This window comes from Macaca nemestrina, chromosome 12 (genome assembly GCF_043159975.1).
Source record: "Macaca nemestrina isolate mMacNem1 chromosome 12, mMacNem.hap1, whole genome shotgun sequence".
Classification (NCBI taxonomy): domain Eukaryota; kingdom Metazoa; phylum Chordata; class Mammalia; order Primates; family Cercopithecidae; genus Macaca; species Macaca nemestrina.
Genome location: NC_092136.1, coordinates 108,652,626 through 108,675,245, shown reverse-complemented (window position 1 = coordinate 108,675,245; position 22,620 = coordinate 108,652,626). Strand labels below are relative to the sequence as shown.

At 38.3% G+C, this 22,620-nt stretch overlaps 1 protein-coding gene across 2 annotated transcripts in view; it reads right to left on the bottom strand.

Annotated features, from left to right (window-relative positions):
• LOC105493650 (DEAD-box helicase 10) overlaps positions 1 to 22,620 on the bottom strand; it is a 274,626-nt gene that overhangs the window by 234,290 nt on the left and 17,716 nt on the right. For both annotated transcript variants that reach the window (XM_011761477.2, XM_011761476.2), the window contains exons 7-9: positions 17,091 to 17,217; positions 13,863 to 14,025; positions 12,293 to 12,377 (exon numbers count right to left, since the gene is read on the bottom strand). In XM_011761477.2, coding sequence (XP_011759779.2) covers positions 12,293 to 12,377; positions 13,863 to 14,025; positions 17,091 to 17,217 — 375 coding nt within the window. The remainder of the gene's footprint in view (positions 1 to 12,292; positions 12,378 to 13,862; positions 14,026 to 17,090; positions 17,218 to 22,620) is intronic.

The following is a 22,620-nucleotide window of genomic DNA, read 5'->3' as shown; positions in this document are numbered from 1 at the left end:
GAAACTTTGTTGTGGGCATAAACTGTAAAGAACATAAAGAAACAGAAGATGAAAATCCCTGTCTCCAGTGATCTAATGTTCCCGTTAACTATAAAAAACAAACACACAGGCAAGAGAATCAAGAGAACAGTCACAAAACAGTAAATAAGTAGGTGCAAAAGGACAACCATAGGCAATAAACCACCAACTCAGAAAGGAAAAGAGGCCACTCGGGGTTAGCCAGAGAAAAACAAAAATATGTCACAGAATATGAAATGAAATTTCAGGTGGGCCTTGAAGATGGAAAAGAGTTTAAAGCTGTCCCCCTAGGCAGTACTGGACTAAACCATCCATGCAGCCAGAAGTCATTAGCATCTAAAGTAGTGAAGAGAATAAGGTACAGCAAAGGAGGAGAATGGCATAAACAAGGGAGTGGAAGCCAGAAAATACAAGGAAAATGTATTCCACTGAAGCCCAGGGTACACAAACAGCAGGAAGGACTGCTAGAAAGGTACATTAGAGCCTGTTTTTAGAGGCCCCAGAATGTGTCTGCATACAGAGACTGAATACCACCAATATGTAAGTAGAATTTTATCATCAAATTCTGGAAGGAAAAACTGGCTTTGACATACTGAGAGGTGGCACTGCCTGGAGAAACTAACATCTAAACTGAGACCTAAAGAATAATTAGGAATTAATCCGACATTAGGGGAAGGGATATAGATGGGGTAATCGAGTTTTCCATGGGCTAAGGCACCATTTGAGAGCCCATTGGATACTTTCATCTTCTTCATGCCTACTTGCTTTTCTAGTCAACAGAGGGGACAGAGTGACGCTGAACATACAATTTACTACTTTCACCAATTATCTGTTTAGAACTGAAAGACTAGTACCAAATACCTTCCTCATAGTATTTTAACACAGAATAATATGACTCACTTCATCTTTGTTCACTAAAAAAAATTATGAATTTAAAGCAGATCCCTAAGCAGTATGGGACCAGACCATGTGTGAAGGCAGCATTTATTACTACATAAAGCAGTGAGGTGACACACTGAGCAGACAAGATAACGGAGAGACATCATGTCTGAAGCTCCCAGACTCCACCAAGGAAAGATTACAGGTCCAAAGAGGACAGGAATCAGTTAATGCTGACTCCTAAGCAGTATACTTCCAAAATGCCCTTGAGGCAGCCAGACTCTTGAGGTTAAGCGAATTACCTCCAGAAGTAGAAAGGCTTATTCTGTCTGGAACCATTAGGAAGGAGGAGAACAGTGGGTTGAGGGCTACGCAACAGTCAACCCTTTTAATACTCTATATTCAAGTTCAGGGATGGCAAGATGAAATAAAAAGGCCCACAAATCTACATAGGGCAAGAACTGTGGCAAAGAGGTAAGAGAACCTAGGAGATCAAAAAGGCATTCACTCAATGTTCTCTCATGTTCCAACTGACTCCTAGAAAGGAATAATAAGGCTAGTCACACCTCTGTTCATCTCATCTACTCATTCCCAGGGAGAACCGGGGAAGATGAGTCAGGACTAAAGTCACAAAGGGCCCATGATCAAACCTTTTAAAGCCTCAGCTAACAGAATATATGTAGAAGGCTACACAAGGTTAAGACAAATAGCAACAGCAGAATTTTAGAAGAAAAAGACTCCCAATGGAAAATGGAAAATACCCAAAGTCAAATCCATAAGGCAAGCACCCATTAAAAAGATCATTGGCCATTTTACCTATTTTACATTACACACATCTTTTCCCTGAAACAACATAAACCACAAGTTATCTCCCACATGCTAATACCAAAAGTTCCCCAGTAAGTTTTTATTCTAGAATAAAAGCACTTTTTAAAAGAAGGCATAAATACATTTCACTTTTTAAAAAATGCTTGCAAGAATACAGTCTATTTACCCATGAGCGAGCTTTTAGATTTCAAAAGCAATATTCAAGGCCCAAGGCTAAATACATAAGAAATAAGTGTTCTTCAAAAGATCTACACTTTACGCCAGGCGCGGTGGCTCACGCCTGTAATCCAGCATTTTGGGCAGCTGAGGCAGGTAGATCACAAGGCCAAGAGATCGAGACCATCCTGGCCAACATGGTGAAACCTCGACTCTACTAAAAATACAAAAATTAGCTGCACATGGTGGCACACGCCTGTAGTCCCAGCTACTGGAGAGGCTGAGGCAGGAGAATCATTTGCACCCAGGAGGCAGACGTTGCAGTGAGCAGAGATCACGCCACTGCACTCCAGCCTGCAAACAGAGCGAGACTCCGTTTCAAAAAAAAAAAAAAAAAAGATCTACACTTCAAAACTACATTTAGACATATTTGTTTTCAAAACATATTTATTTCAAATTGATAAATTGTATTTATCATGTACAACATGATGTCTTGGAGTATATACACATTGTGGAATAGTTAAGTCCAGCTAATTAAAATATGTATCACCTCACAGTTATCATTTTTGTGTAGAGAACATTTAACACCCACTGTCAGCATTTTTCAAGAATACAATACAGTATTATTAACTAGTCACCATGACAAATTATTTTAAGAGACAGTCTAGCCACCTGATAAAAAGCATCTGAAACAAAATTTCATTTTCGCCATCAGTATCAATACTATACTGAATTTATGCAGCTCTTCCAAATTTATGAATTTTTTTGGATTAATATATAAACTTGCAGGTCTTAAAAGCAAGCAACCAGCAGGAAGTTGCAACACAAAATAGTATTCCTGAGAGCCCAGGAGGTTGGCCTAAAATCAGCTACTTACTAAATATCAGAGACTTTAAACTTCTAAATCCACCACTTTTTCAGTTACATCAGGATTCCCTCCAGAAACAAGAATACTCAACAGATTGGTCATGATTGTCTAGCTGATATCAGGAAGCTTATCTCCACATCCTGCAGCTCACTAGTATTTCTAGTTAAAACAGGAATCCAGACCATCGGTTTGGGTGTACAAGGTAATTCTTCCACTGAAATAACCTTCAAACAAACTAGAGCCAGAGGCAGGAAAAAAGCCCTGCCATTCTGGCAATAATTTGCCTTCTACCCATGAACCAATAATCTTTAACTACTCAAATTCAGATTCTCCAACACATCAACTCCATTCCAGTTGGGTCTTTAATTGTCCCTTAAACTTTGCTCATTCATCCTTTCCACTATCGTCCTACCATGGTCTGTGATATGCCATTCACAGCTGCCTAGCCACCCTCAGTTCTCTTAGCCTGGTTCTCCATGTTACAAGTCAGGTTACAGAAAGTTTATTTATAACAATCCCATTTTTGTGACTAGAAAAAATATACACACACGTACAAGAAAAAAACATTTCTAAGTAGTCAATTTAGGTGATTTTGTTTTGTCATTATAGTCTAGAATCTGTTTAGTGAATAAGCATTATTTTTGTAATACAAGTTATTAAAAATAAGTTTTTTAAAAAACAATGCTTTTAAGACCTATATCTTTTGTTTCACTCTTACCTCATTTAACATACATCCTAGTACTACCAATATTAGTATATTTCCTTATCTTGATTATTAAATTTGAGGACATGTATACATTTGTCATGTGTCCCTAACACATGCCCAACAAATATTTGCTGAGTGAACACTAGAAGCTTTATCAGCAGATAAAACTCTAGACTTGGCCAGGCACGGTGGCTCATGCCTGTAACCCTAGCACTTTGGGATATCAGGCAGATGGATCACTGGTCAGGAGTTTAAGTCCAACCTGGCCAACATGGTAAAACCCCGTCTCTACTAAAAGTACAAAAATTAGCCAGGTGTGGTGGTGTACCCTGTAGTTCTAGCTACTCGGGAGGCTGAGACAAGAGAATCACTTGAACCCAGGAGGCGGAAGTTGCAGTGAGCCGAGATCACGCCACTGCACTCCAGCCTGGGCAACAGAGCGAGACTCAGTCACAAAAAAAAAAAAAAAAAAAAAACACCAGATTTAGTCAAAAGAACTGGGTTCTAGTCCTGTTATACTATTAGCTGTGTAACTTCAGATAAAATAAATTACTATTTACTACATTTTCTTATTTCTACATTATACAATTGACTGATTTATGTCCCTTTAGGATCTAAAATTACAACTCTGACTACTGATTTGCTAGCTACTGCTCACAATACAATAATCAAGAGGTGGAGAAAGGGAGACATTTGTTGGTTACACTCTACTATTGCAGAGTCCTCTCTTTTTCCTGCCCTGTATCTCCTTCTATTCTCCCTGTACCTCAGCCTTACCTGTGACAACCATTCCCAAGATTTCATGTCACTGGGGGAGAACAGTACAGTCTGTTATGCACATGCAGAAAGACAGCCATAAGGGATCTGAGTCCAACTGTTCTGTTCCTCCTGCACAACATGGTACAAAGGAGAGCTTATTCCAGGAAAAAGGTTATCTCTGACTTACAGAATGTCTGAAGATTCTACACTAGATTTAAAAAAGGAAAAAAGAACAGGTTTCGAAATATTCTGGGGAAAAGAAAGTCATCTGCACCTTAAGATCTCAAATAACACACAGGTATACCATGTCAGGCCCAACAGTGACAAATGAAGTTCACCGTAAGTAATTAGAAAGAAACCAAGCTGGCTAATACATATTGCATGGAAAGCTTCTAGCAAACTGATTAAGAACAAGGATTTATGGGGTTCACAGAGAAAGGGTAGAAATCATTAAATTCTATCAACTTTGTCTCCAGAAAAGATTTTTTTTTTTTTTTTTACAAAAAAAGGCTAAATTGTAACAGATTAAGAATAAAAAGAAACCTCAAATGAAAGTGGTACTGATACTACCTAAAATTATCCTTCCAGGAAATAACAGAGTTAGATACGATTAACCCCATTTTACCAGAGAACAAGCCTCGGCTTAGAGAAGTTAAAGACTTGTCCAAGGGTACATGGTCAATAGGTGACAAAGTCAAATTCAAACCTCAGATTCCTGATTTTCTAAAGGCAGTGATGGAACAACTACAGGATGTCTATCTCTCATAGTCCAAAGAAAGAAAACGCATACACTCTTAGTTTGTCTTCATGACCGCAAATGTCAACAAATTTAAAGACATCTACCTTTCTTCTCCCAGTAACTGGCTCCCATGCATTCTAGAAGCCCCGCATGGGAGCAGCAGGGCTGCTCCATTAGACATAATCCATTAGATGTAAACAGCTGGATCAGGGCACAACTGGCAAGAATGAGTTCTAGAGTCAGAAAGACCTAAGCATAAATCCCAGGCCTGGTACTTACTAAACTGAGAAATCGTAGACGTAATCTACCTTAAAGTCTCTGAGAAAGAGTTTCCTAATACGAGAACCTCCTTCATGAGTTGTTCGATGAGCTAAATCAGTTCATTCATACAAATATGTATTGAGTTTGGGAAGTAAAAGGCTAAACCACAGTCTACTCGTTCTCTGTGTAGTACAGGGGTGGGAGGTAGGAAAGAGGATGCCCTGCGCTCTCTACACCCCAATAAAAGTGATATGGTCAAATCTCCTAGAAAACATATTAATGACAGATCTCCAGGGAAACAAACATTTGCTAGGTGAGAGTTCTCACCTATGAGAGGCTTTTAATAGGATGTACCATGGTTGTTCACAATTTATGGATTTGAAAGTATGCTTCTCTGGTGGGCTTTGTAAACAAGTATACAAATAGTCCATCTATGCAAGCGTCCATCTAAGCTACACATTATTTAGAGTCTTCTATGTTAACATGGGCCACAGCTTGCCCTAATTTGGCAAGAAAATAACCAGGGAGCTATAATAGAGATCCCACACCTCTTCCTATTTCACCTCTACCTCAGGATTGCTTTTATCCTTGTAATCAGTGGTAAAATTCAATGTTGGGTGTGGTAGGCAGCTTATAGAACAACTCCCAATAATCTGCACCTCCTGGTATTGACACCCTTGTGTAGTTCCCCAACAAGGAATAGAACTGACATGCAACCACCAGGATGTTACATGAAAGACGGACTGCGACTTCCAAGTCTAGGTCATGAAAGACATTACTGCTTTATCTTCCTCTCCCTCAGCTATCATCTGCCCTCTCTGATGAGGTCAGTTACCATGCTGTGGCTATCCTGTGAAGAAGACCACATGAAAAGGAACTGAGAGATGCCTCTGACCAACAGCCAAGGAGGAAATGAATCTGGAAACAACTATGTGAATAAATCTGAGAATGAATGCAACCCTAGTTGAACCTTAAACGACCATGTGACACCTTCATTACAGCCTTGTGATAGACTGAGAGCCAGAGGACCCAGATGAACCACACTGGCTGGGTTCCTGACCCACAGAAGCTGCAAGATAATAAATGGTTATTGCAATAATAAATGGTTACTGCTTTAAGTCACCAAGCCATGTGTCAATTTGTTACACAACAATAAATTAACATATTAGGATAATTAACATATTAGGTAAGATCTGATTCGTGAGTCTGAATCACTATCTCAAATGTCTAACTACATGTCAGTTCCTGTTCTAAGCACTTAGGGTATATCAGTACACTAGACAAACATTGCTGCCTTTATGGTACTTACAATCAAGGTGAAAAGCAATGTAAAAATATACTAAGTAAATACTCTAGTATATTTGAAGGTGATAAAGGACTTTGGAAAAAGGAATGTCGAGCAGGGTGAAAAGGAGTGGTAGGGGAGGGTAAGGAAGACAGGCATGTGGATATTGAGGAAAATGCATTCCAGCAGAAAAGACAGAGCACCAGTATAAAGGCCCTACCGGCAAAAGCATGCCTGGCACATACAAGAAACAGCAAGACCAGTATGGAGCACAGAGAACAAGGGGAGAATACCAGGAAACTGGAGGGAAAGGGATTACTAGTTTAGGCCCAGGGGGTCATTGGCTTTCACTCTGAGTGAAATGGTATGCCATCAGAGGAGTGATATAATCCGACTTATGTTTTAGAAGGAACACTCTGCCTGCTGTATTGACTAGACAGGAGAATAAAGTGGGGGCACCCCTACTCCCAAGGGGTACCTGGGAAATAGACTCCTAAGAAATATTCCCAAGGGATGCCTGGGAAACAGGCTCCTAAGAAATATAAGCCCTCCTTATCTACTGCTACAGCCATACTGGCTATACTCTCCCCCAGCTCCTCACTGCTTCCAGATGCAAAATAAATTTGCTGTGACCTTTTATGCAACCTTTAAATCTTAGATACCAACAAAGGTAGAAGGTCATGTAAAGAAGCATCAGCCACTATCTACGAGGAGCAGACTGTAGACCTTCACAAATGTAAGCTAAAGGAATGAAAGAAATCATTTTCACTAACAAAGATTGCTTCTATCTTATATCTAAGGTACACATGGTAACCCTTGGAAAGTAAATGCTCATGAAAACTGTCTTTGTACCTTTATTATTTCAATTCACAAACCAATTAAAGAGCCTATTAAAAAAATTATCATTAGCTATTCCATAAAGTACCAGTATTCTCCCACAACCAGCCATGAACTCTTCACAAGTTATTACAGATTTTAACTAGTGGCCATCTTCCTCTTTTCTAAGATCTAAGCTGCTACTGGTGAGTGTGCAATGCTAAGGTCTGGCCTCTGCTGTCCCCTAGTGGAATCACATTCTGCTCCTATGTTACAAAATTTCTGAGCACCACAAAACGTAGCCAGGCAAATAAGGCTAAATTAGAATATTGCTGAAATTATTTTATCTTCCACTATTCTGGGGAAAAAAAAAATAGTTATATATGAATGCCCATCTTCTACCCACAACCCTTCCCCACCCTCCCCAAATAAAAACATTTTTTTTAATTGAGAATACCTGATGCCTATTTTCCGTTCCCAAATATTTTCTACTTTCAACTGGACATTTTTATAAAAACTGGAATAGCTTAGTTTTGTACCAAAAAAACTATAAGCCCTAAAGAGAATTGCTTTTTAAAGTGGTAGAATGTATCACAGGATACAGCATTATAAAACTATATTCATATACCTGGGTTCACTTATCTCTAAAGGAGACCATTTTGTTAAAAGGGGTGTGATGGTTAAGGAAAATGCAGGGAAATTTCTCAACTGCTACAGATCAAAAGGAATTTAGAAAGGTAAAATTAATTAATACAGAATTAGGTACTTCAAGGCAAAAGTACCCAAATCACTTTTTTAGCTAAAATAAGAAAAAGAAAACAAAAGATTCCCCAAATCTCAGCTATTTTGCTAATGATTTTGTTTTCCTATGTCGATATATTATAGTTCAATTCCAAAAGCAAACACTATCTGGCAACTTGGTTTTAATTACAGCCGAATACACAGGATTTTAATAAGATTCAAATTTTAATTTAGCCTTTATTCAATTCAATTATTCAGTCTCATGGCCCACAAAACTTTCTAATTATCTTTAAGCCCATTATTGGCAACTTTTAAACTGCCAGGAAAAAAAAAAAAAAAAAAAGCATTATATATGCTAAACCTTTCCACTAACTATACATCTAAAATAGTCAAGTAAAAATATTTTTAATTGGTTACAAAAGGTCAAACAGGCTTGTGCTTTAAAAGTTAATGACCACATTAAAAATTACATTACAACATTTTTTTCAGATTAGTATTCTCTCTCTTCAGACACAATAATGTGATGTTGTTCTAACTCCTCTTCATCTCCACAGTCATTAAGACCCAATGTAATGTTCACCACGGCATGTTCAACTACATAAAATTTTCATCAACTTCTCTAGGTACCAAGAACCTTGAAATATTCTCCCCTCTAGAATCTTTTCCTGATTTATATTGACATGTCCAATAATCTTCATATAGGGAGAATTTTACTGCTAAATGTATTCTATTTAGGAATCAGTCTGCCCTGTCCCCAACAATACCACTGGGACATCTAAAAAGTATGTAATACATATCAAAATAATCACATTAAAGAATATATTATATTAAAGATATCCAAAAGGAAAAGAAAATATAAAAATAAAAAGCTCCCACACCCCTGGCCCAATGCACTTGTGAGACACCATATCCAACCTTGCCTATCCAGAGGCCCACAGGAGCACAGAATGCAGATATGTGCACAGGTACACGTACCAATTTACACAACTACACATTTACTGAGGAGAATTACACTGTGGAGAAGGTCATTCCACCGACCACCACTGATGACTTCCCAAAATACTCACTATGAATGACAATCAAAACATGTACTCGCCAGGCACAGTGGCTCACACCTGTAATCCCAACACTTTGGGAGGCTGAGGCGGGCAGATCACTTGAGGTCAGGAGTTCAAGACCAACCTGGCCAACATGGTGAAACGCCATCTCCACTAAAAATACAAAAATTAGGCAGGTGTGGTGGCAGGTGCCTATAGTCCCAGCTACTTGGGAGGAGGCTGAGGCAGGAGAATCACTTGAACCCTGGAGGCAGAGGTTGCAGTGAGCTGAGATCGCACCACTGCACTCCAGCCTGGGTGACAGAGCGAGACTCTGTCTCAAAAAAACAAAACAAAAACGATGTACTTAATACATTAAAGATCAATGAGGCACCAACTACCCCCTCATAAAAATGGAGAAGAGAACAGGCAACTATTCTACCCATGTCCCATTTTACTTAGTTCCAATAAGAAAAAAAATTCTAAAAGCAAGTTTGTCCAAATGTACAATGACATCATATACAAAATCCAATCCTAACTGTATTGCTTGTTTAAAACTACACCATCAATTGCAATTAAGACTTACTTTTGAACCCGCTAATACATAAATCCTATTTTTCTCAGCAAACTATCGCAAGAACAGAAAACCAAACACCGCATGTTCTCACTCATAGGTGGGAATTGAACAATGAGATCACTTGGACACAGGGAGGGGAGCATCACACACTGGGGCCTGTTGTGGGGAGCAGGGAGGGGGGAGGGATAGCATTAGGAGATATACCTAATGTAAATGACGAGTTAATGGGTGCAGCACACCAACATGGCACATGTATACATATGTAACAAACCTGCACGTTGTGCACATGTACCCTAGAACCTAAAGTATTAAAAAAAAAAATCCTATTTTTAAATAGTCTTTCACTATTATACTGTTCTCTCCCTTCTTTCATGCTGGTGAAAAGAAGCACATTTAATTTGAGTGCATTTTTATTATAAACCATGTTTAAAGATGGCCCACAGAATAAACATGAATAAATAAAAAATAAAAAATAAAAAAAACAAATACTCAAACATTCAAACACCTTATGAAAATTAAATCGAATTTTAAAAAGATCTATTTCTTGCTAGGCTATAAAAAGACATAAAAAACCTTCACTTCAGCTGAAACAAAATGTGACCACATAAAAACAAAAAAATTGTTTCTTCAAAGCTTCAAAAAATATAAATGCATAGAAATCTAAAAGAACTAAACTCCAAGGGGACTTCCTAGGTAAACAAGGGATACAGCACACTTTCATACCTGGGGCCACTTGCTGAAGTGGGCACAGGGCAGGTGGTAAAGCAAGCCTGCCAGACAGGACAGTCTGTGCTAGAGCCTAAAGATCCTGACATCCCTGGGAAAGCTTTGAGAAGAGTTTGTGGCTTGAAATTGGAAGCAACCGTTGGTCTAGTTAGACCAATCCTGGAATCCATATGATAAACACCCAATCATCCAGTTTTGATAAGAAAACAGAACAAAAATGTAAAACCGAAGAAACAGTCCATCTGTGGCTAACCACAATTAATCATAATCTAAACAGCATAATAAAGTAAATTCCAATTCTTAAACACTACAAACATCAACAAGACAAATGTATATTGAAGCTTTATTCATCTCTATTGTCTTAAGATCCATTTCTGGATGTGGAATTACTAAGACAAAAAGAACAACTCTAAGGTTGTTGATAAGTATTACCATATGCTATCTAGAAAAATGTTAACCATTTACAATTCTACCAAGAACATATACCTCCCAGCTTCGCTGCTACAGCTTAATAGCAATGATAGATTGTGTAATCCTTTTTGATTCATTCAGATCCCTTTCTATGCCACTTAATTCCAAATGACTGACTTTACTATGTTTTGTTGTTTTTGAGACAGAGCATCACTCTGTCGCCCAGCCTGGAAAGCAGTGGTGCGATCTCAGCTCACTGCAACCTCCGCCTCCCGGGTTCAAGTGATTCTCCTGCCTCAGTCTCCCGAGTAGCTGGGACTACAGGCGCGCACAACCACTCCCGGCTGATTTTTTTGCATTTTTAGTAGAGACAGGGTTTCACCATGTTTCTCAGGCTAGTCTTGAACTCCTGACCTCGTGATCTGCCCACCTCGGCCTCCCAAAGGACTGGGATTACAGGTGCGAGCCACAGTGCCCAGCCTACTAAGTTCTTTTCTAGACAGTTCCTCATACCCTTGAGCAAACATAGGATATTTTGGGTGGAAAGTGGGGAGTATAGGAAAGAGGAGAGAGAGGGAGTGGTCTTCAGCAATGTCTCTATTTCCAGAACTAGGAAGAAAGGAAAAAGAGGTATCTATGATTCCAAACCACTTAGCCTCTTCTTAGCCTATACTTTAGAAGGTAAGAGCACAAGATCTAGACTAGATGAGCCAGACTGCCTGGGTTCAAATCTCGGCTCTGTGGATCTTTGAACAAATTGTTTAACTGCTCAAAGATCCAGTTTCCTCATCTGAAAATAGGGATTTAATAATACAGTAAGTAGTCCCCCCCCCACCCCGTATCTGTGGTTTTGCTTTCTATGGTTTCAGTTACCCACAGTTAACCGGGCCCAAAAAATATTAAATGGAAAATTCAAGAAATAAACAATTCATAAGTTTTAAATTGCTCACCCTTCTGAGTAGCCTGATAAAATGTCACACCATCCACGATGTCCTGCCTACGATGTGAATCATCCCTTTGTCCAGCATATGCACGCTCAAGACCCCGCTTGTTAGTTACTTAACTGTCTCAGTTACTAGATTGAAAAAACATAGCATATATTGGGCTTGGTACTGAGTTTTCAGGCATACACTGGGACCTTGGAACACAACCCCTGAGGATAAGTGAAGACTACTGCAGTCCTAGACCTAACTGACAGGTCATTAGGATTCAATGAGATGACTTTCAGTGAGCAGTTTTGCTGAAAAGTAAAGTACAAGAAAGTTAAAACAAACTAAAATAAGATTTTTATGGATTTTTTGCAGCACTAATCAAGTCTTAGTCATTAAGATTTACAGTAGCTATCAAGTTGCTATCAACTCACACCATGAAATGCCAAATCAGCACTTACTTACCTGAACTGCTTTCTTCGTTTATCTGCAGTTGGGAAAGCAGTTTTGTTATTTAGATAGCAGCAAAAGAAAAGAAATTAGTCAGTACACCTACCTGGCAGTTCTACCTGCTCTGTGAATATATGTGTTGGCATCCTCAGGACAATCAAACTGAAGAACCCAATTCACGGCTGGGAAATCTATAGAGAAGGGATGTGAAGTTAAGAAACTGGTTACAAGATCTGCCCTGCTGCACTATTTTTATTTTACAATATTGCTTGCCAGGACTTTTCATCACATCAAACCGATGGATATCATCTATGAACTCTATTAAAAGTAAAATTAATTGCATGAACCAAGAGATAGTAAACATTTCTCTTGACAAAATGAACTAAAATTAATGACTGTTTGAATATGTAGATTACTTCGTATCTGACACAGAAGAGACAGATTGCTTTGTGTCGGACAAATAGTGAAATACCCTAATATTTAATAACCTGAAAGCACGACTTCTCATGGGGACATGGACAAAGCTGGAAACCATCATTCTCAGCAAACTAACAGGAACAGAAACCCAAACACCGCACGTTCTCACTCATAAGTGGGAGCTGAACAATGGACACAGGGAGAGGAACATCACATATCAGGGCCTGTCGGGAGGTAGGAGATTAGAGGAGGGACAGCATTAGGAGAAATACCTAATGTAGATGATGGGTTGATGGATGCAGCAAACCACCATGGCACATGTATACCTATGTAACAAACCTGCACGTTCTGTACATATACCCCACAACTTAAAGTACAATAAAAAATAAAGTAAAATAAAAACTAATCAGGCATGGTGGTACATGCCTGTAGTCCCAGCTGCTGGAGAAGCTGAGGTGGGAGTATCACTTGAGCCTGGTAGATCAAGGTTGCAGTGAGCTATGATCATGCTACTGTACTCCAGCCTAAACTAATAAACATGACATCTGACATACGCTTTAGAGAACTCCAAGAGGGACAGGAGGAGGATTATGAAAAAGATAATTGTTAAAGTTGGGTATATGAGGGTAGATTAAACATATTCAGCTTTTGTGTATGCTTCAAATTTGCTATAATTAACAATACAATAAAATTAAGTGACTGAAGGATTCGAATTATCACCTATTTATTCTCACGCTTTGTTCCTATGTCTAGTTTCCCTCTCTAATTACGTCCATCCCCATCCATTCCCACAAAGCCAGGAGTTGTATAATCAACAAAGCAGCTTTTTGAAAATAAATTTAAATGCATTAAATGTAGTGATTTATCAGATAAAAATTAGAATGGTGAAAACATGGATTTCACTGATTTTTCTTGTTGAATGAGTTCAGTATCTATAAACAAGTTTCCAATTTTCAAAGAAACGAGAATTGTTTTCATATCTTTAAACTTTTAATCTCTTCTATTTTGTAGGTTCCTCAGTATTCTATGGTGTGATTATCATGAAACAGTAAGAGTAAAAAAGATACAAATACTATGGAAATTTTCACTGATACATCCTTAATGTTAGTCAATTGCTACCAATTTACTATTTACTTTTCTCTTACAAAATAAGAAAAGAAACTCAAGTATTTGAGTCTATCAGATTTCCCAAAATACACTTTATAAGCAAATTACATTTCCCATGATCACAGAAATTTCATGGTAGGAAGTTTTCTTACCCAACCCCCTGGCTGCAATATCAGTAGCAAAGAGTACCGCAGCTCTCTTACGGACAAACTCATTATAGACTTCCATTCTTCTCATTTGCTGCTGTCGACCATGGAGGGCAAGGATAGAAATACCAGGACGTAGCCGGCAAAACACTCGGTACAGATATTGGACCTGGGGCATCAACAGAAGAATAAGTTTGCTTATGGCAGATGACAGCAATAAAGCTTAGAAGACGGACAGCAAAAATGTATTAAGCAGCACGAATTTTACCAATTAAAAAAATGTTCAAATATAGAGCAGAGAAAGAGAAATGTAGTTTAGAGTTGTGGTCTGCAAAGATTTTTGCTCATGTATTTCCTTTGATTTTCAAAAAAATGCTCTTCTTATATTTTTGTATTGGTATCTGAAATCTTTCAAAATTTCAATCATAGCAAAGAACACAATTTCTGGTAAATACTGATGTTTTAAAATAAACACTTATCTCTTATGAATGTATCCCACAGATTCTCATCAGCAGAGCAATGTGATACCCAATTTCAACCAAGTAAAAAATGTGAACTCTTCTTTAATTTTAAGAAATTTGATTTCCTTCCCTCCTTTAATTCACATTTCTATTCCCTAACGTCACAGAATTGCATCTTAAGTTTGAAGCTTGAAAGCCTTTTATTGATCATGTTATCATACCTCATTTCCTACAAAAGAAAAAGCTTATTTTAATTTCCTGTGGCCATAGGCTGACTGAACTTTCCTCTCAGACTCAGCAATTATTAAAATAATCAATAGTACAGAACTGATCAAACCAAGAAATATGTTGGGATTTGATTTAAAAAACTGTTAGACATAAATAAAAACACTGTAAATATATCTCAATGTATGGGACTATATAGAGTTAATTGTTTTGGTTCTCTTTATGTACCCATAAACAGATACTATGGATTGTTAGACTGAAAAGAGTTCAACATTATTTTATTTTCTCTAACATGGGGGTTAAAATCTGTTCACATAAATAAAACTCAAAGGAAGTTTAATTCTGAGCTCCTAGAAAACAGGCCAAAACTCATAATGCATTATTCCAAATAATTTTTGGTGATCTATTCGCTCAGTTAAAGAGAAAGATAAAGTCTCTCTTCAATTTTGCTGAAAATAAAGAATGGGAAACCAAGTGAATTGCAAAATGACTTGTTACCCAATCACTAGTCATTTACTTTCTCAAATGCAATTCGCTACTTGCCAGGGAGGTTCTGATTCTGGGACAGTATCAGGCAAGGATTAGAGACAGCTGGACTTAGGCCTTTCTTTTGTCAAGATGTAAAAACAGCTTCTCCAAGAAGACACCAAATGGCAGATGATGCTGGTGCAGCAGAAGGGTCCACAGGACCGGGAATGGGAAACCACAGAGGCCTCGGCAGAGGCTTCAGCAACAGCACCTGCAACCAAGGCCACTGGCAAAGCCAAGGAAGGGATGCCAGTCACTAAGCTGTGCTGTCTGGTCAAGGACATGAAGACCAAGTCCCTGGAGGAGATCTCTCTCTTCTCCTGCCCATCAAGGAGGCTTAGGTCATTGACATTTTCCTGGGGGCATCTCTCAAGAATGAGGTTTCAAAGATTATATGGTGCAAACGCGGCCCACACTGGCCAATGCACTGGGTTCAAGGCATGTTGCCATTGGGGACTACAATGGCCACATTGATATGGGTATCAGGTGCTCCAAGGAGGTAGCCACTGCCATTTGAGAGGCCATCATCCTGGCCAAGCTCTCCACTGTCCTTGTGCCGAGAGGTTACTGGAGGAACAAAATCAGCAAGCCCACCCGCCCTTGCAAAGTGACAGACCTCTGTGGCTCTATACTGGTGAGCCTTGTCCCCACCTCAGGAGGCACTGGCATCATCGCGGCCCTTTGCCCAAGAAGCCACTGCTGATGGTGGGTATTGATAATTGCTATACCTCGACCAGGGGCTGCAGTGCCACCTTGGGCAACTATGCCAAGGCCACCTTTGATGCCATCTCCTAAAGAGTAGAAACTTTAAACAGAACTTTAAATAGAACTTTCAGAATCATTTCCTAGTATCTAGATACAAAAACCAACTAAGTCTTCTTTAAGAGATGTGAAGTTTATGATTTTGTGGTTGGCTACTGCTCAGGACACACTTCCAAGTTACCTTGAGGAATGCTCCCGGGATCTGGGAAGCTTTGAAAATCTAAGATAGGTCCTTAAAAAACTGAAGTCTTTTTTTTTTTTTTAAAGACAGGGTCTTGCCATCTTGCCCAGGTTAGTCTTCAACTTCTAGACTCAAGCAGTCCTCCCACCTCAGCCTCTTAAAGTGCTGGGATTACAGGCGTGAGCCACCGCACCAAGGCTAAAGTCATCCTTTACATGTTAAAATAAGGTTCAGTAGACAACAGCATCAGATCACCACTTAATTTCCCATAAGCTAGAGAGAAACTCATCTACATATTTATTATGGAAAATTATTGCAAAAGCTGTAAATTTAGAATTGATCTACTACATTCCCTAGAAGTCATCTGGAATCTGAAATATAGTACAGGAGAAGTGGCACACGCATGCACGCACGCATGCACGAAGATGGTGGTCCCTTCTCCTCAAGAGAGGAGACAAAGTTCTCTTAGACATCTCTGAAATCCTCATTCTTTATTCCTAGCACAGGGCTAGTGTTCAAGCAAGAAGTGTTTATTAACTAAGATATAAACAAAACACTTCAGAAGGTTAGAGGAGGGAGCAACTGATTCTTTCAAAAGGGAGTGTCAGAAAGGGACTTTCAGGTATGACATTTGAACTTAGCCTCAAAATAAGTATTTCCCCAGATTTAGGTGAAGGGATGCAGGGAGGCCATTCCAGACAGATCAGCATAAACAAAGATATAAGGCATGGAAATAAATGATATATTCATTCCCATATTCCTGGAGGGTAAGGGAGGTATCAGATTATAAAGACCTCTGCTTAGCCTGGCTAACAACTATTCATTCTACTAATATTTATTGAGGACTACATTTCCAGTATTGTTAGCACTTAACAGAATGCCTAAGAAAAGACACAGTTTCTGCCGTTGTGGAGTTGAAAGTCTCAACCACAGATTCCTTTACCACAAGGACACTAAAGATCCCTCACCACACCTAGCACTGTACTTCTCGTACAATACAATAATTTGTCTAATTGATTTGCCATTTCAAAAGGGACATTCAACATACGTTCAGAAAGAAAACTAAACAGCCAATACCTCTTTGCAACTGGAAAAAAATACAATGCTCTTCTTCTTCAGATGGCTTCTCAAAAAGGAATACAGCACACTTATTTTTTGCTGCAGCTCACAGACTATGTAGTTCTGTTCCAAAGTGGCAGGGGTGCTTGTGGAATTAAGGAAAAGAAAGACATTAAAATATGTCATGTAGGTAACTGAAATCCAGACCAAAAAAGGAAACAAGTTTTAATAGTGGCACATCTCTCAAGCAAATTTCCTACACACATACACTTAAAAAACAGTAATTTTTCTCTATTGTCCCTTGGGATATGAATTCAACACATCACTTTAAAACACATTCAAAATCCCTTGTAAATCAATGTCAAACAAAGCACGACACGAACAGTGATTACCTCTAAAAATGCGGGGTCAAGGATTAACTAAGAAGAGGCTTAAGAGAACTTGCTGGGCTGATTGGTATTCCACATCTCATTAGGGCTTTAGATTACTGAGATATACACATTCATCAAAGTCAACTGTATACTTAAAATTTTCATATTTCATTGTATACAAATTTTATACCAAAAGAAAGAAATCTGTACAAATATTAAATTCTCATTAGTAATAGGTGTGAAGTATTTAGAGAGAATACAGATATCTGCAATTTACCCTGAAATCCATCAAAACTAAAATGGGTTAATACAGAGTTAGAAGGGATGGATGAAAGCAAGTAAATGGATGCTATCATTAGGTAGTATCTAGGTGTTTGTTATAAGGTATTTATTGTAAAAGTCTTTCAATTTACCATATGTTTGAAATTTCATTATAAAATCTTAGAGAAAAATATACATGCATTTACTCTTTGAACTAATAAATCTACTTTATTCCAACATTACTCTGGCTTTAAACACACACACATATATACACACACACAAACATATGGCATTATTTATAAAGCAAAAAATGATCAAAATCAACCTAAATGTCCATCAGTAGGGACTTGCAGTATGAACGATTACACAGCCACATTAATTATAATGTAACTGTAAAAAAGGAACGAAGAAACTATCCATATATTGCTGTGGAGTGATGTCTAGGATACACTGTTAAGGAAAGAGGCAAGTGGCGGAATAGTACAGATAGTTTGGTACCATTTATCAGGGGGCTATACATTATATATGCATATTCATGCCCACCCATGTGTGTGTTTACAGTGAAAGAAAAAAGGAGGGGGGACAGACAAACCAAAAAATACAAGTCAATTGGTTTTAGATATGACAAAGTTATGATCCATAAAGGGAAGAATTGATAAGCTGGACTTCATTAAAATTAAATGTTTCTGATCTGTGAAACACACTATCAAAAGAATCAGAAGATAAGCCACAGAATGGGAGAAAAATATTTGCAAAAAAATCTGATAAAGGACTGTTCTCCAAAATATACAAAGAACTCTTAAAATTCAACAATAAGAACAGAAACACCCAATTTTAAAAAGGGGAAGGAGGTCAAAGATCTTAACAGACACCTCTCCAAAGAGGATATGTAGATAAAAAATAAGCATATGAAAAGATACCATACCAACTTGGGCAAAATGGCGAAACCCTGGCTCTACAAAAGAATACAAAAGTTAGCTGGACAGGGTGGCATGCGCCTATAGTCCCAGCTACCTGAGAGGCTGAAGCAGCAGGATCATTTCAGCCCAGGAGTCTGAGGCTGCAGAGGGCCATGATCATGCTACACTGCACTCTAGCCTGGGTGACAGAGTAAGACCCTGTCTCAAAAAAAAAAAACAAATTTAAAGATGATCCACATCATATGTCAACAGGGAAAAGTTAATTAAAATAATGATATGTCACTTCACACTTATTAGATGGCCAAAATCCACAACAGTGACAACACCAAATGCTGGCAAGGATGTGGAGCCACAGGAACTGTCCTTCGTTGCTGGTGGAAATGCAAAACGATACTGCCATTTTGGAAGACAGTATAGCAGTCTCTTAAAACCAAACATACTTTTAATACCTGGCCCAACAATCATGTTCCTTGGTATTTACCGAAAAGAGTTGAAAACATATGTCTATACAAAGATCTGCAAAAGGATGTTTATTGCAGCTTTATTCATAATCGCCAAAACTTGAAGGCCATCAAGATGTCCTTCAAAGTGAATAGAAAAATAAACTGTGGTACATCCAGACAATGGAATATTATTCAGTGCTAAAATGAAATGAGCTATCACTCCATGAAAAGACATGGAGGAACCTTAAATGCATAATATTAAGTGAAAGCAACCAATACGAAAAGGCTACATACTGTATGGTTCCAACTATATGACATTCTGAAAAGACGACACTATGGAGACAGTAAAAAGATCAGCAGCTGTCAGGGGAGATGAATAAATAAATAGGCAAAACACCAAGGATTTTCAGGGCAGTGAATATACTGTGAAATATTGTAACAGTAGATACATGTTTTTATAAATTTGTCCAAATTAATGGGATGTACCACACAAAGAGTGAACCCTAAAGTAATAGACTTTGGGTGATAAGGATGCATCAACATAGGTTCATCCATCGTAGCAAATGCACCACCATTCTAGCGAGAGTGTTGATAATGGCAGAGGCTGCATGGGGACAGCAGGTATATGGCAAATCCCTGTATCTTCCTCTCATTGTTGAGGTTAACCTAAAACTGCTCTAAAAAAACAGTCTTTAAATAAGAAATAGGCCATATCTATAGGGAATTATGGGAAACAGAATGCAGTTATACAAAAGAGCAAAATGAAACAAGCCCAAATATATATCAAGTTGACGACTTAATGACAAAGGAATTATTTCAAAGGAAATGCCTTTGAAGGAATGTGATTCCCACATCTTTTCTGGGATATCTAAGGAAAAAAAGAGAAATGCAAAGGAATCTTAAACTTTTATAAGTAATCATATTGTCAGTAATAATATTGGTATTAGCCTGAAACTATTTTAGATATACTGACTTACAGATGAAACAAAAGTCTTTAGGAATTAATGTTTGGCAGAAAAGAAAAGAGACACATATTTTTTAAATGAGGCTTAATAAAAACCTTGTAATCCTAAATTTAATTTGTAATTATCAGCTGAACTCTTTTAAAAAGGCCTGTCCACTGTAAGGCTTAACACAATGACCATGCCCATTAGCACTCAGACTATGGTCTTTATATACCGGATCCTGCTAGAAGAATTTTATAAGAACTGGAAATATATAAGATAAACTTAGAACACCAGAAAGCAAAAAGTTCACCAAAGATTACTAAAATGTATCTACAGAATCGAGATATTAACTTGAAGCAACTACTAGCGAAGTTTGGGATGACACAAGATGAATATTAAATATAAAAATTTTTATTGATTCAAGGACATAAAAAGATGTTTAAATCTGAGTTAAGTATCATTAATTCATCATTAATTACTAAAATTTTTTTAGTACATTTAGTTCATTTTTAGTACACACAACCCCCACCCCCAACCAAAAAACAAACACTGCTTACCTTCAGAAAATACTAGGGAACCAACTCACTGGTGTTAAAGCAGATAAAGGGAGTAAAGCATACATTCTAATATTCTGGCTTTCCTGTAAGAACTGTACCTCAGATAATCACACAGTTCATGTGAAAGCTGTTTGATATGAAATTATTTAAACTAATGAAGAAATAATACAATTAAAATATCACAATTTTGCAAACCCTGATGAAATAACGGAGCTAGGCAATAATTTCTATCAGCTGCTAAACTTACAAGACCAAGAAGCTGCTAGTATCAGATTAACCCTTTGGTCTAGAATAGCAACTATAAAAGCATGAATAAATACAAAACAAAACAAAAAGACTGACAGCACCTGAGAGCAACCAAGGCAGGTAGGACTTGAGGTGCTAAAGGAGAAAATGGAAATGCCCTGAGCCAAGCCCTCTGTTAACAACCTCACTTTTCTCCCCAAAAGCATCTGCTGATTGCAAGACAGGAAACAAGGTAGCAGCCTTAAGTCTAAACATGTCAGTCCCAGGTCCCAGAGAGAATGAAAACTGAATCTAAAATTTTTCATACAATTTACCCTTGAGGAGCATGCTAACCCCTAAACTGAGTGTACATAAGGCATAATGAGGAAAAACAAGCAAAAAGCAACCAACTGGGAAACTATAGAACTGAGCAGACATTCTGGCAGGGTCACAATGCTATGAGGTTACAACTTGCCAAGACAGACGGGCCCTGGTAGATACCTCAGTCTTTTGGTTGAGACCCTAAGAAAGGCTATTCCCCATCTGTGAGGGTTATACCCCAAGTCTCAGGACAAACCAGAAACAGGATAACCCCAGAGTCTAATTGCCAGGCTAGACCAGATCAAGACAGCCTGACCTTAAGACATTTGCTAGCCGAAAAAAAGAAAAAATTACCTTCAAAAGAACAAGAGAACTGTCAGATGACTTTAACAGAAATAATGGAACCGGGAGTACAACAAAGATGTCTTTGAAGAGGGAAAAAAAAAAATGCCAAGATAGGCTTCAAAAAAAAATGAAGATGAAATAAAGAGGTTTTCAGAAAGGTCAAAACGCTGTTCACTAACAAGTATGCAGTAAAGGAAATTATTTGAGCAAAAAAAAAATTCTCAGGTGGAAGTATGACAATACAAGAAGAAGAATCAGGTAAGTCTAAATAAATACTGATGTTGCAAACTGATAATAGTGGCTTATGGGGCTTAAGATACATGTGGAATTAAAATACTTAACAATGAAGACACAAAGGTAGGAAGAAGTAAAGGGACCTAAATAATAATTAAATTAACTGTCAAAAGCAATTATCATACCAGATTAAAAATATGCTACTCACAAAGACAAACCTAAAAACATAGGGTGTAAACAATGTAGAAAGTAAAAGGATGGGAAAGGATTCGCCATGCAAATGTTAACTAAAAGAAAATTGCTATATATAGACTAATATCAAACTAGACTTAAAGTTGGCCAGGTGCAGTAGCTGGGAAGCCGAAGCAAGTGGATCACCCGGGGTTAGGAGTTCGAGACCAGCCTGGCCAACATGGTTAAACCCTGACTCTACTCAAAATATAAAAATTAGGTGGGCACGGTGGTGAGCACCTGTAATCCCAGCTGTTTGGGAAGCTGAGGCAGGAAAATTGCTTGAACCTGAGAGGCAGAGGCTGCAGTGACCCAAGATCACGCCACTGCACTCCAGCCTGGGCAACGGAGAGAGACTCCATCAAAAGAGGGAGGGAGGGAGGGAGGGAGAGAGGGAGGGAGGGAGAGAGGGAGGGAGGGAGGGAGGGAAGGAGGGAGGGAGGGAGGGAGGGAGGGAGGGAGGGAAGGAAGGAAGGAAGGAAGGAAGGAAGGAAGGAAGGAAGGAAGGAGAAAAAAATAGACTTAAAGGCAAAAAAGAATTAGTAAAGATAAAAAGAAACATTTTATAAAATAAAAAAAACACTGGGAGTAGGGAAGTGTTTTGCTACTCGTATTACAAATAAATAATTTATTTAAAGGGCTCCTCCAAGCCAATAAGAAAAAGGCAAAAAAACAAATCCAAAAAAGACACAC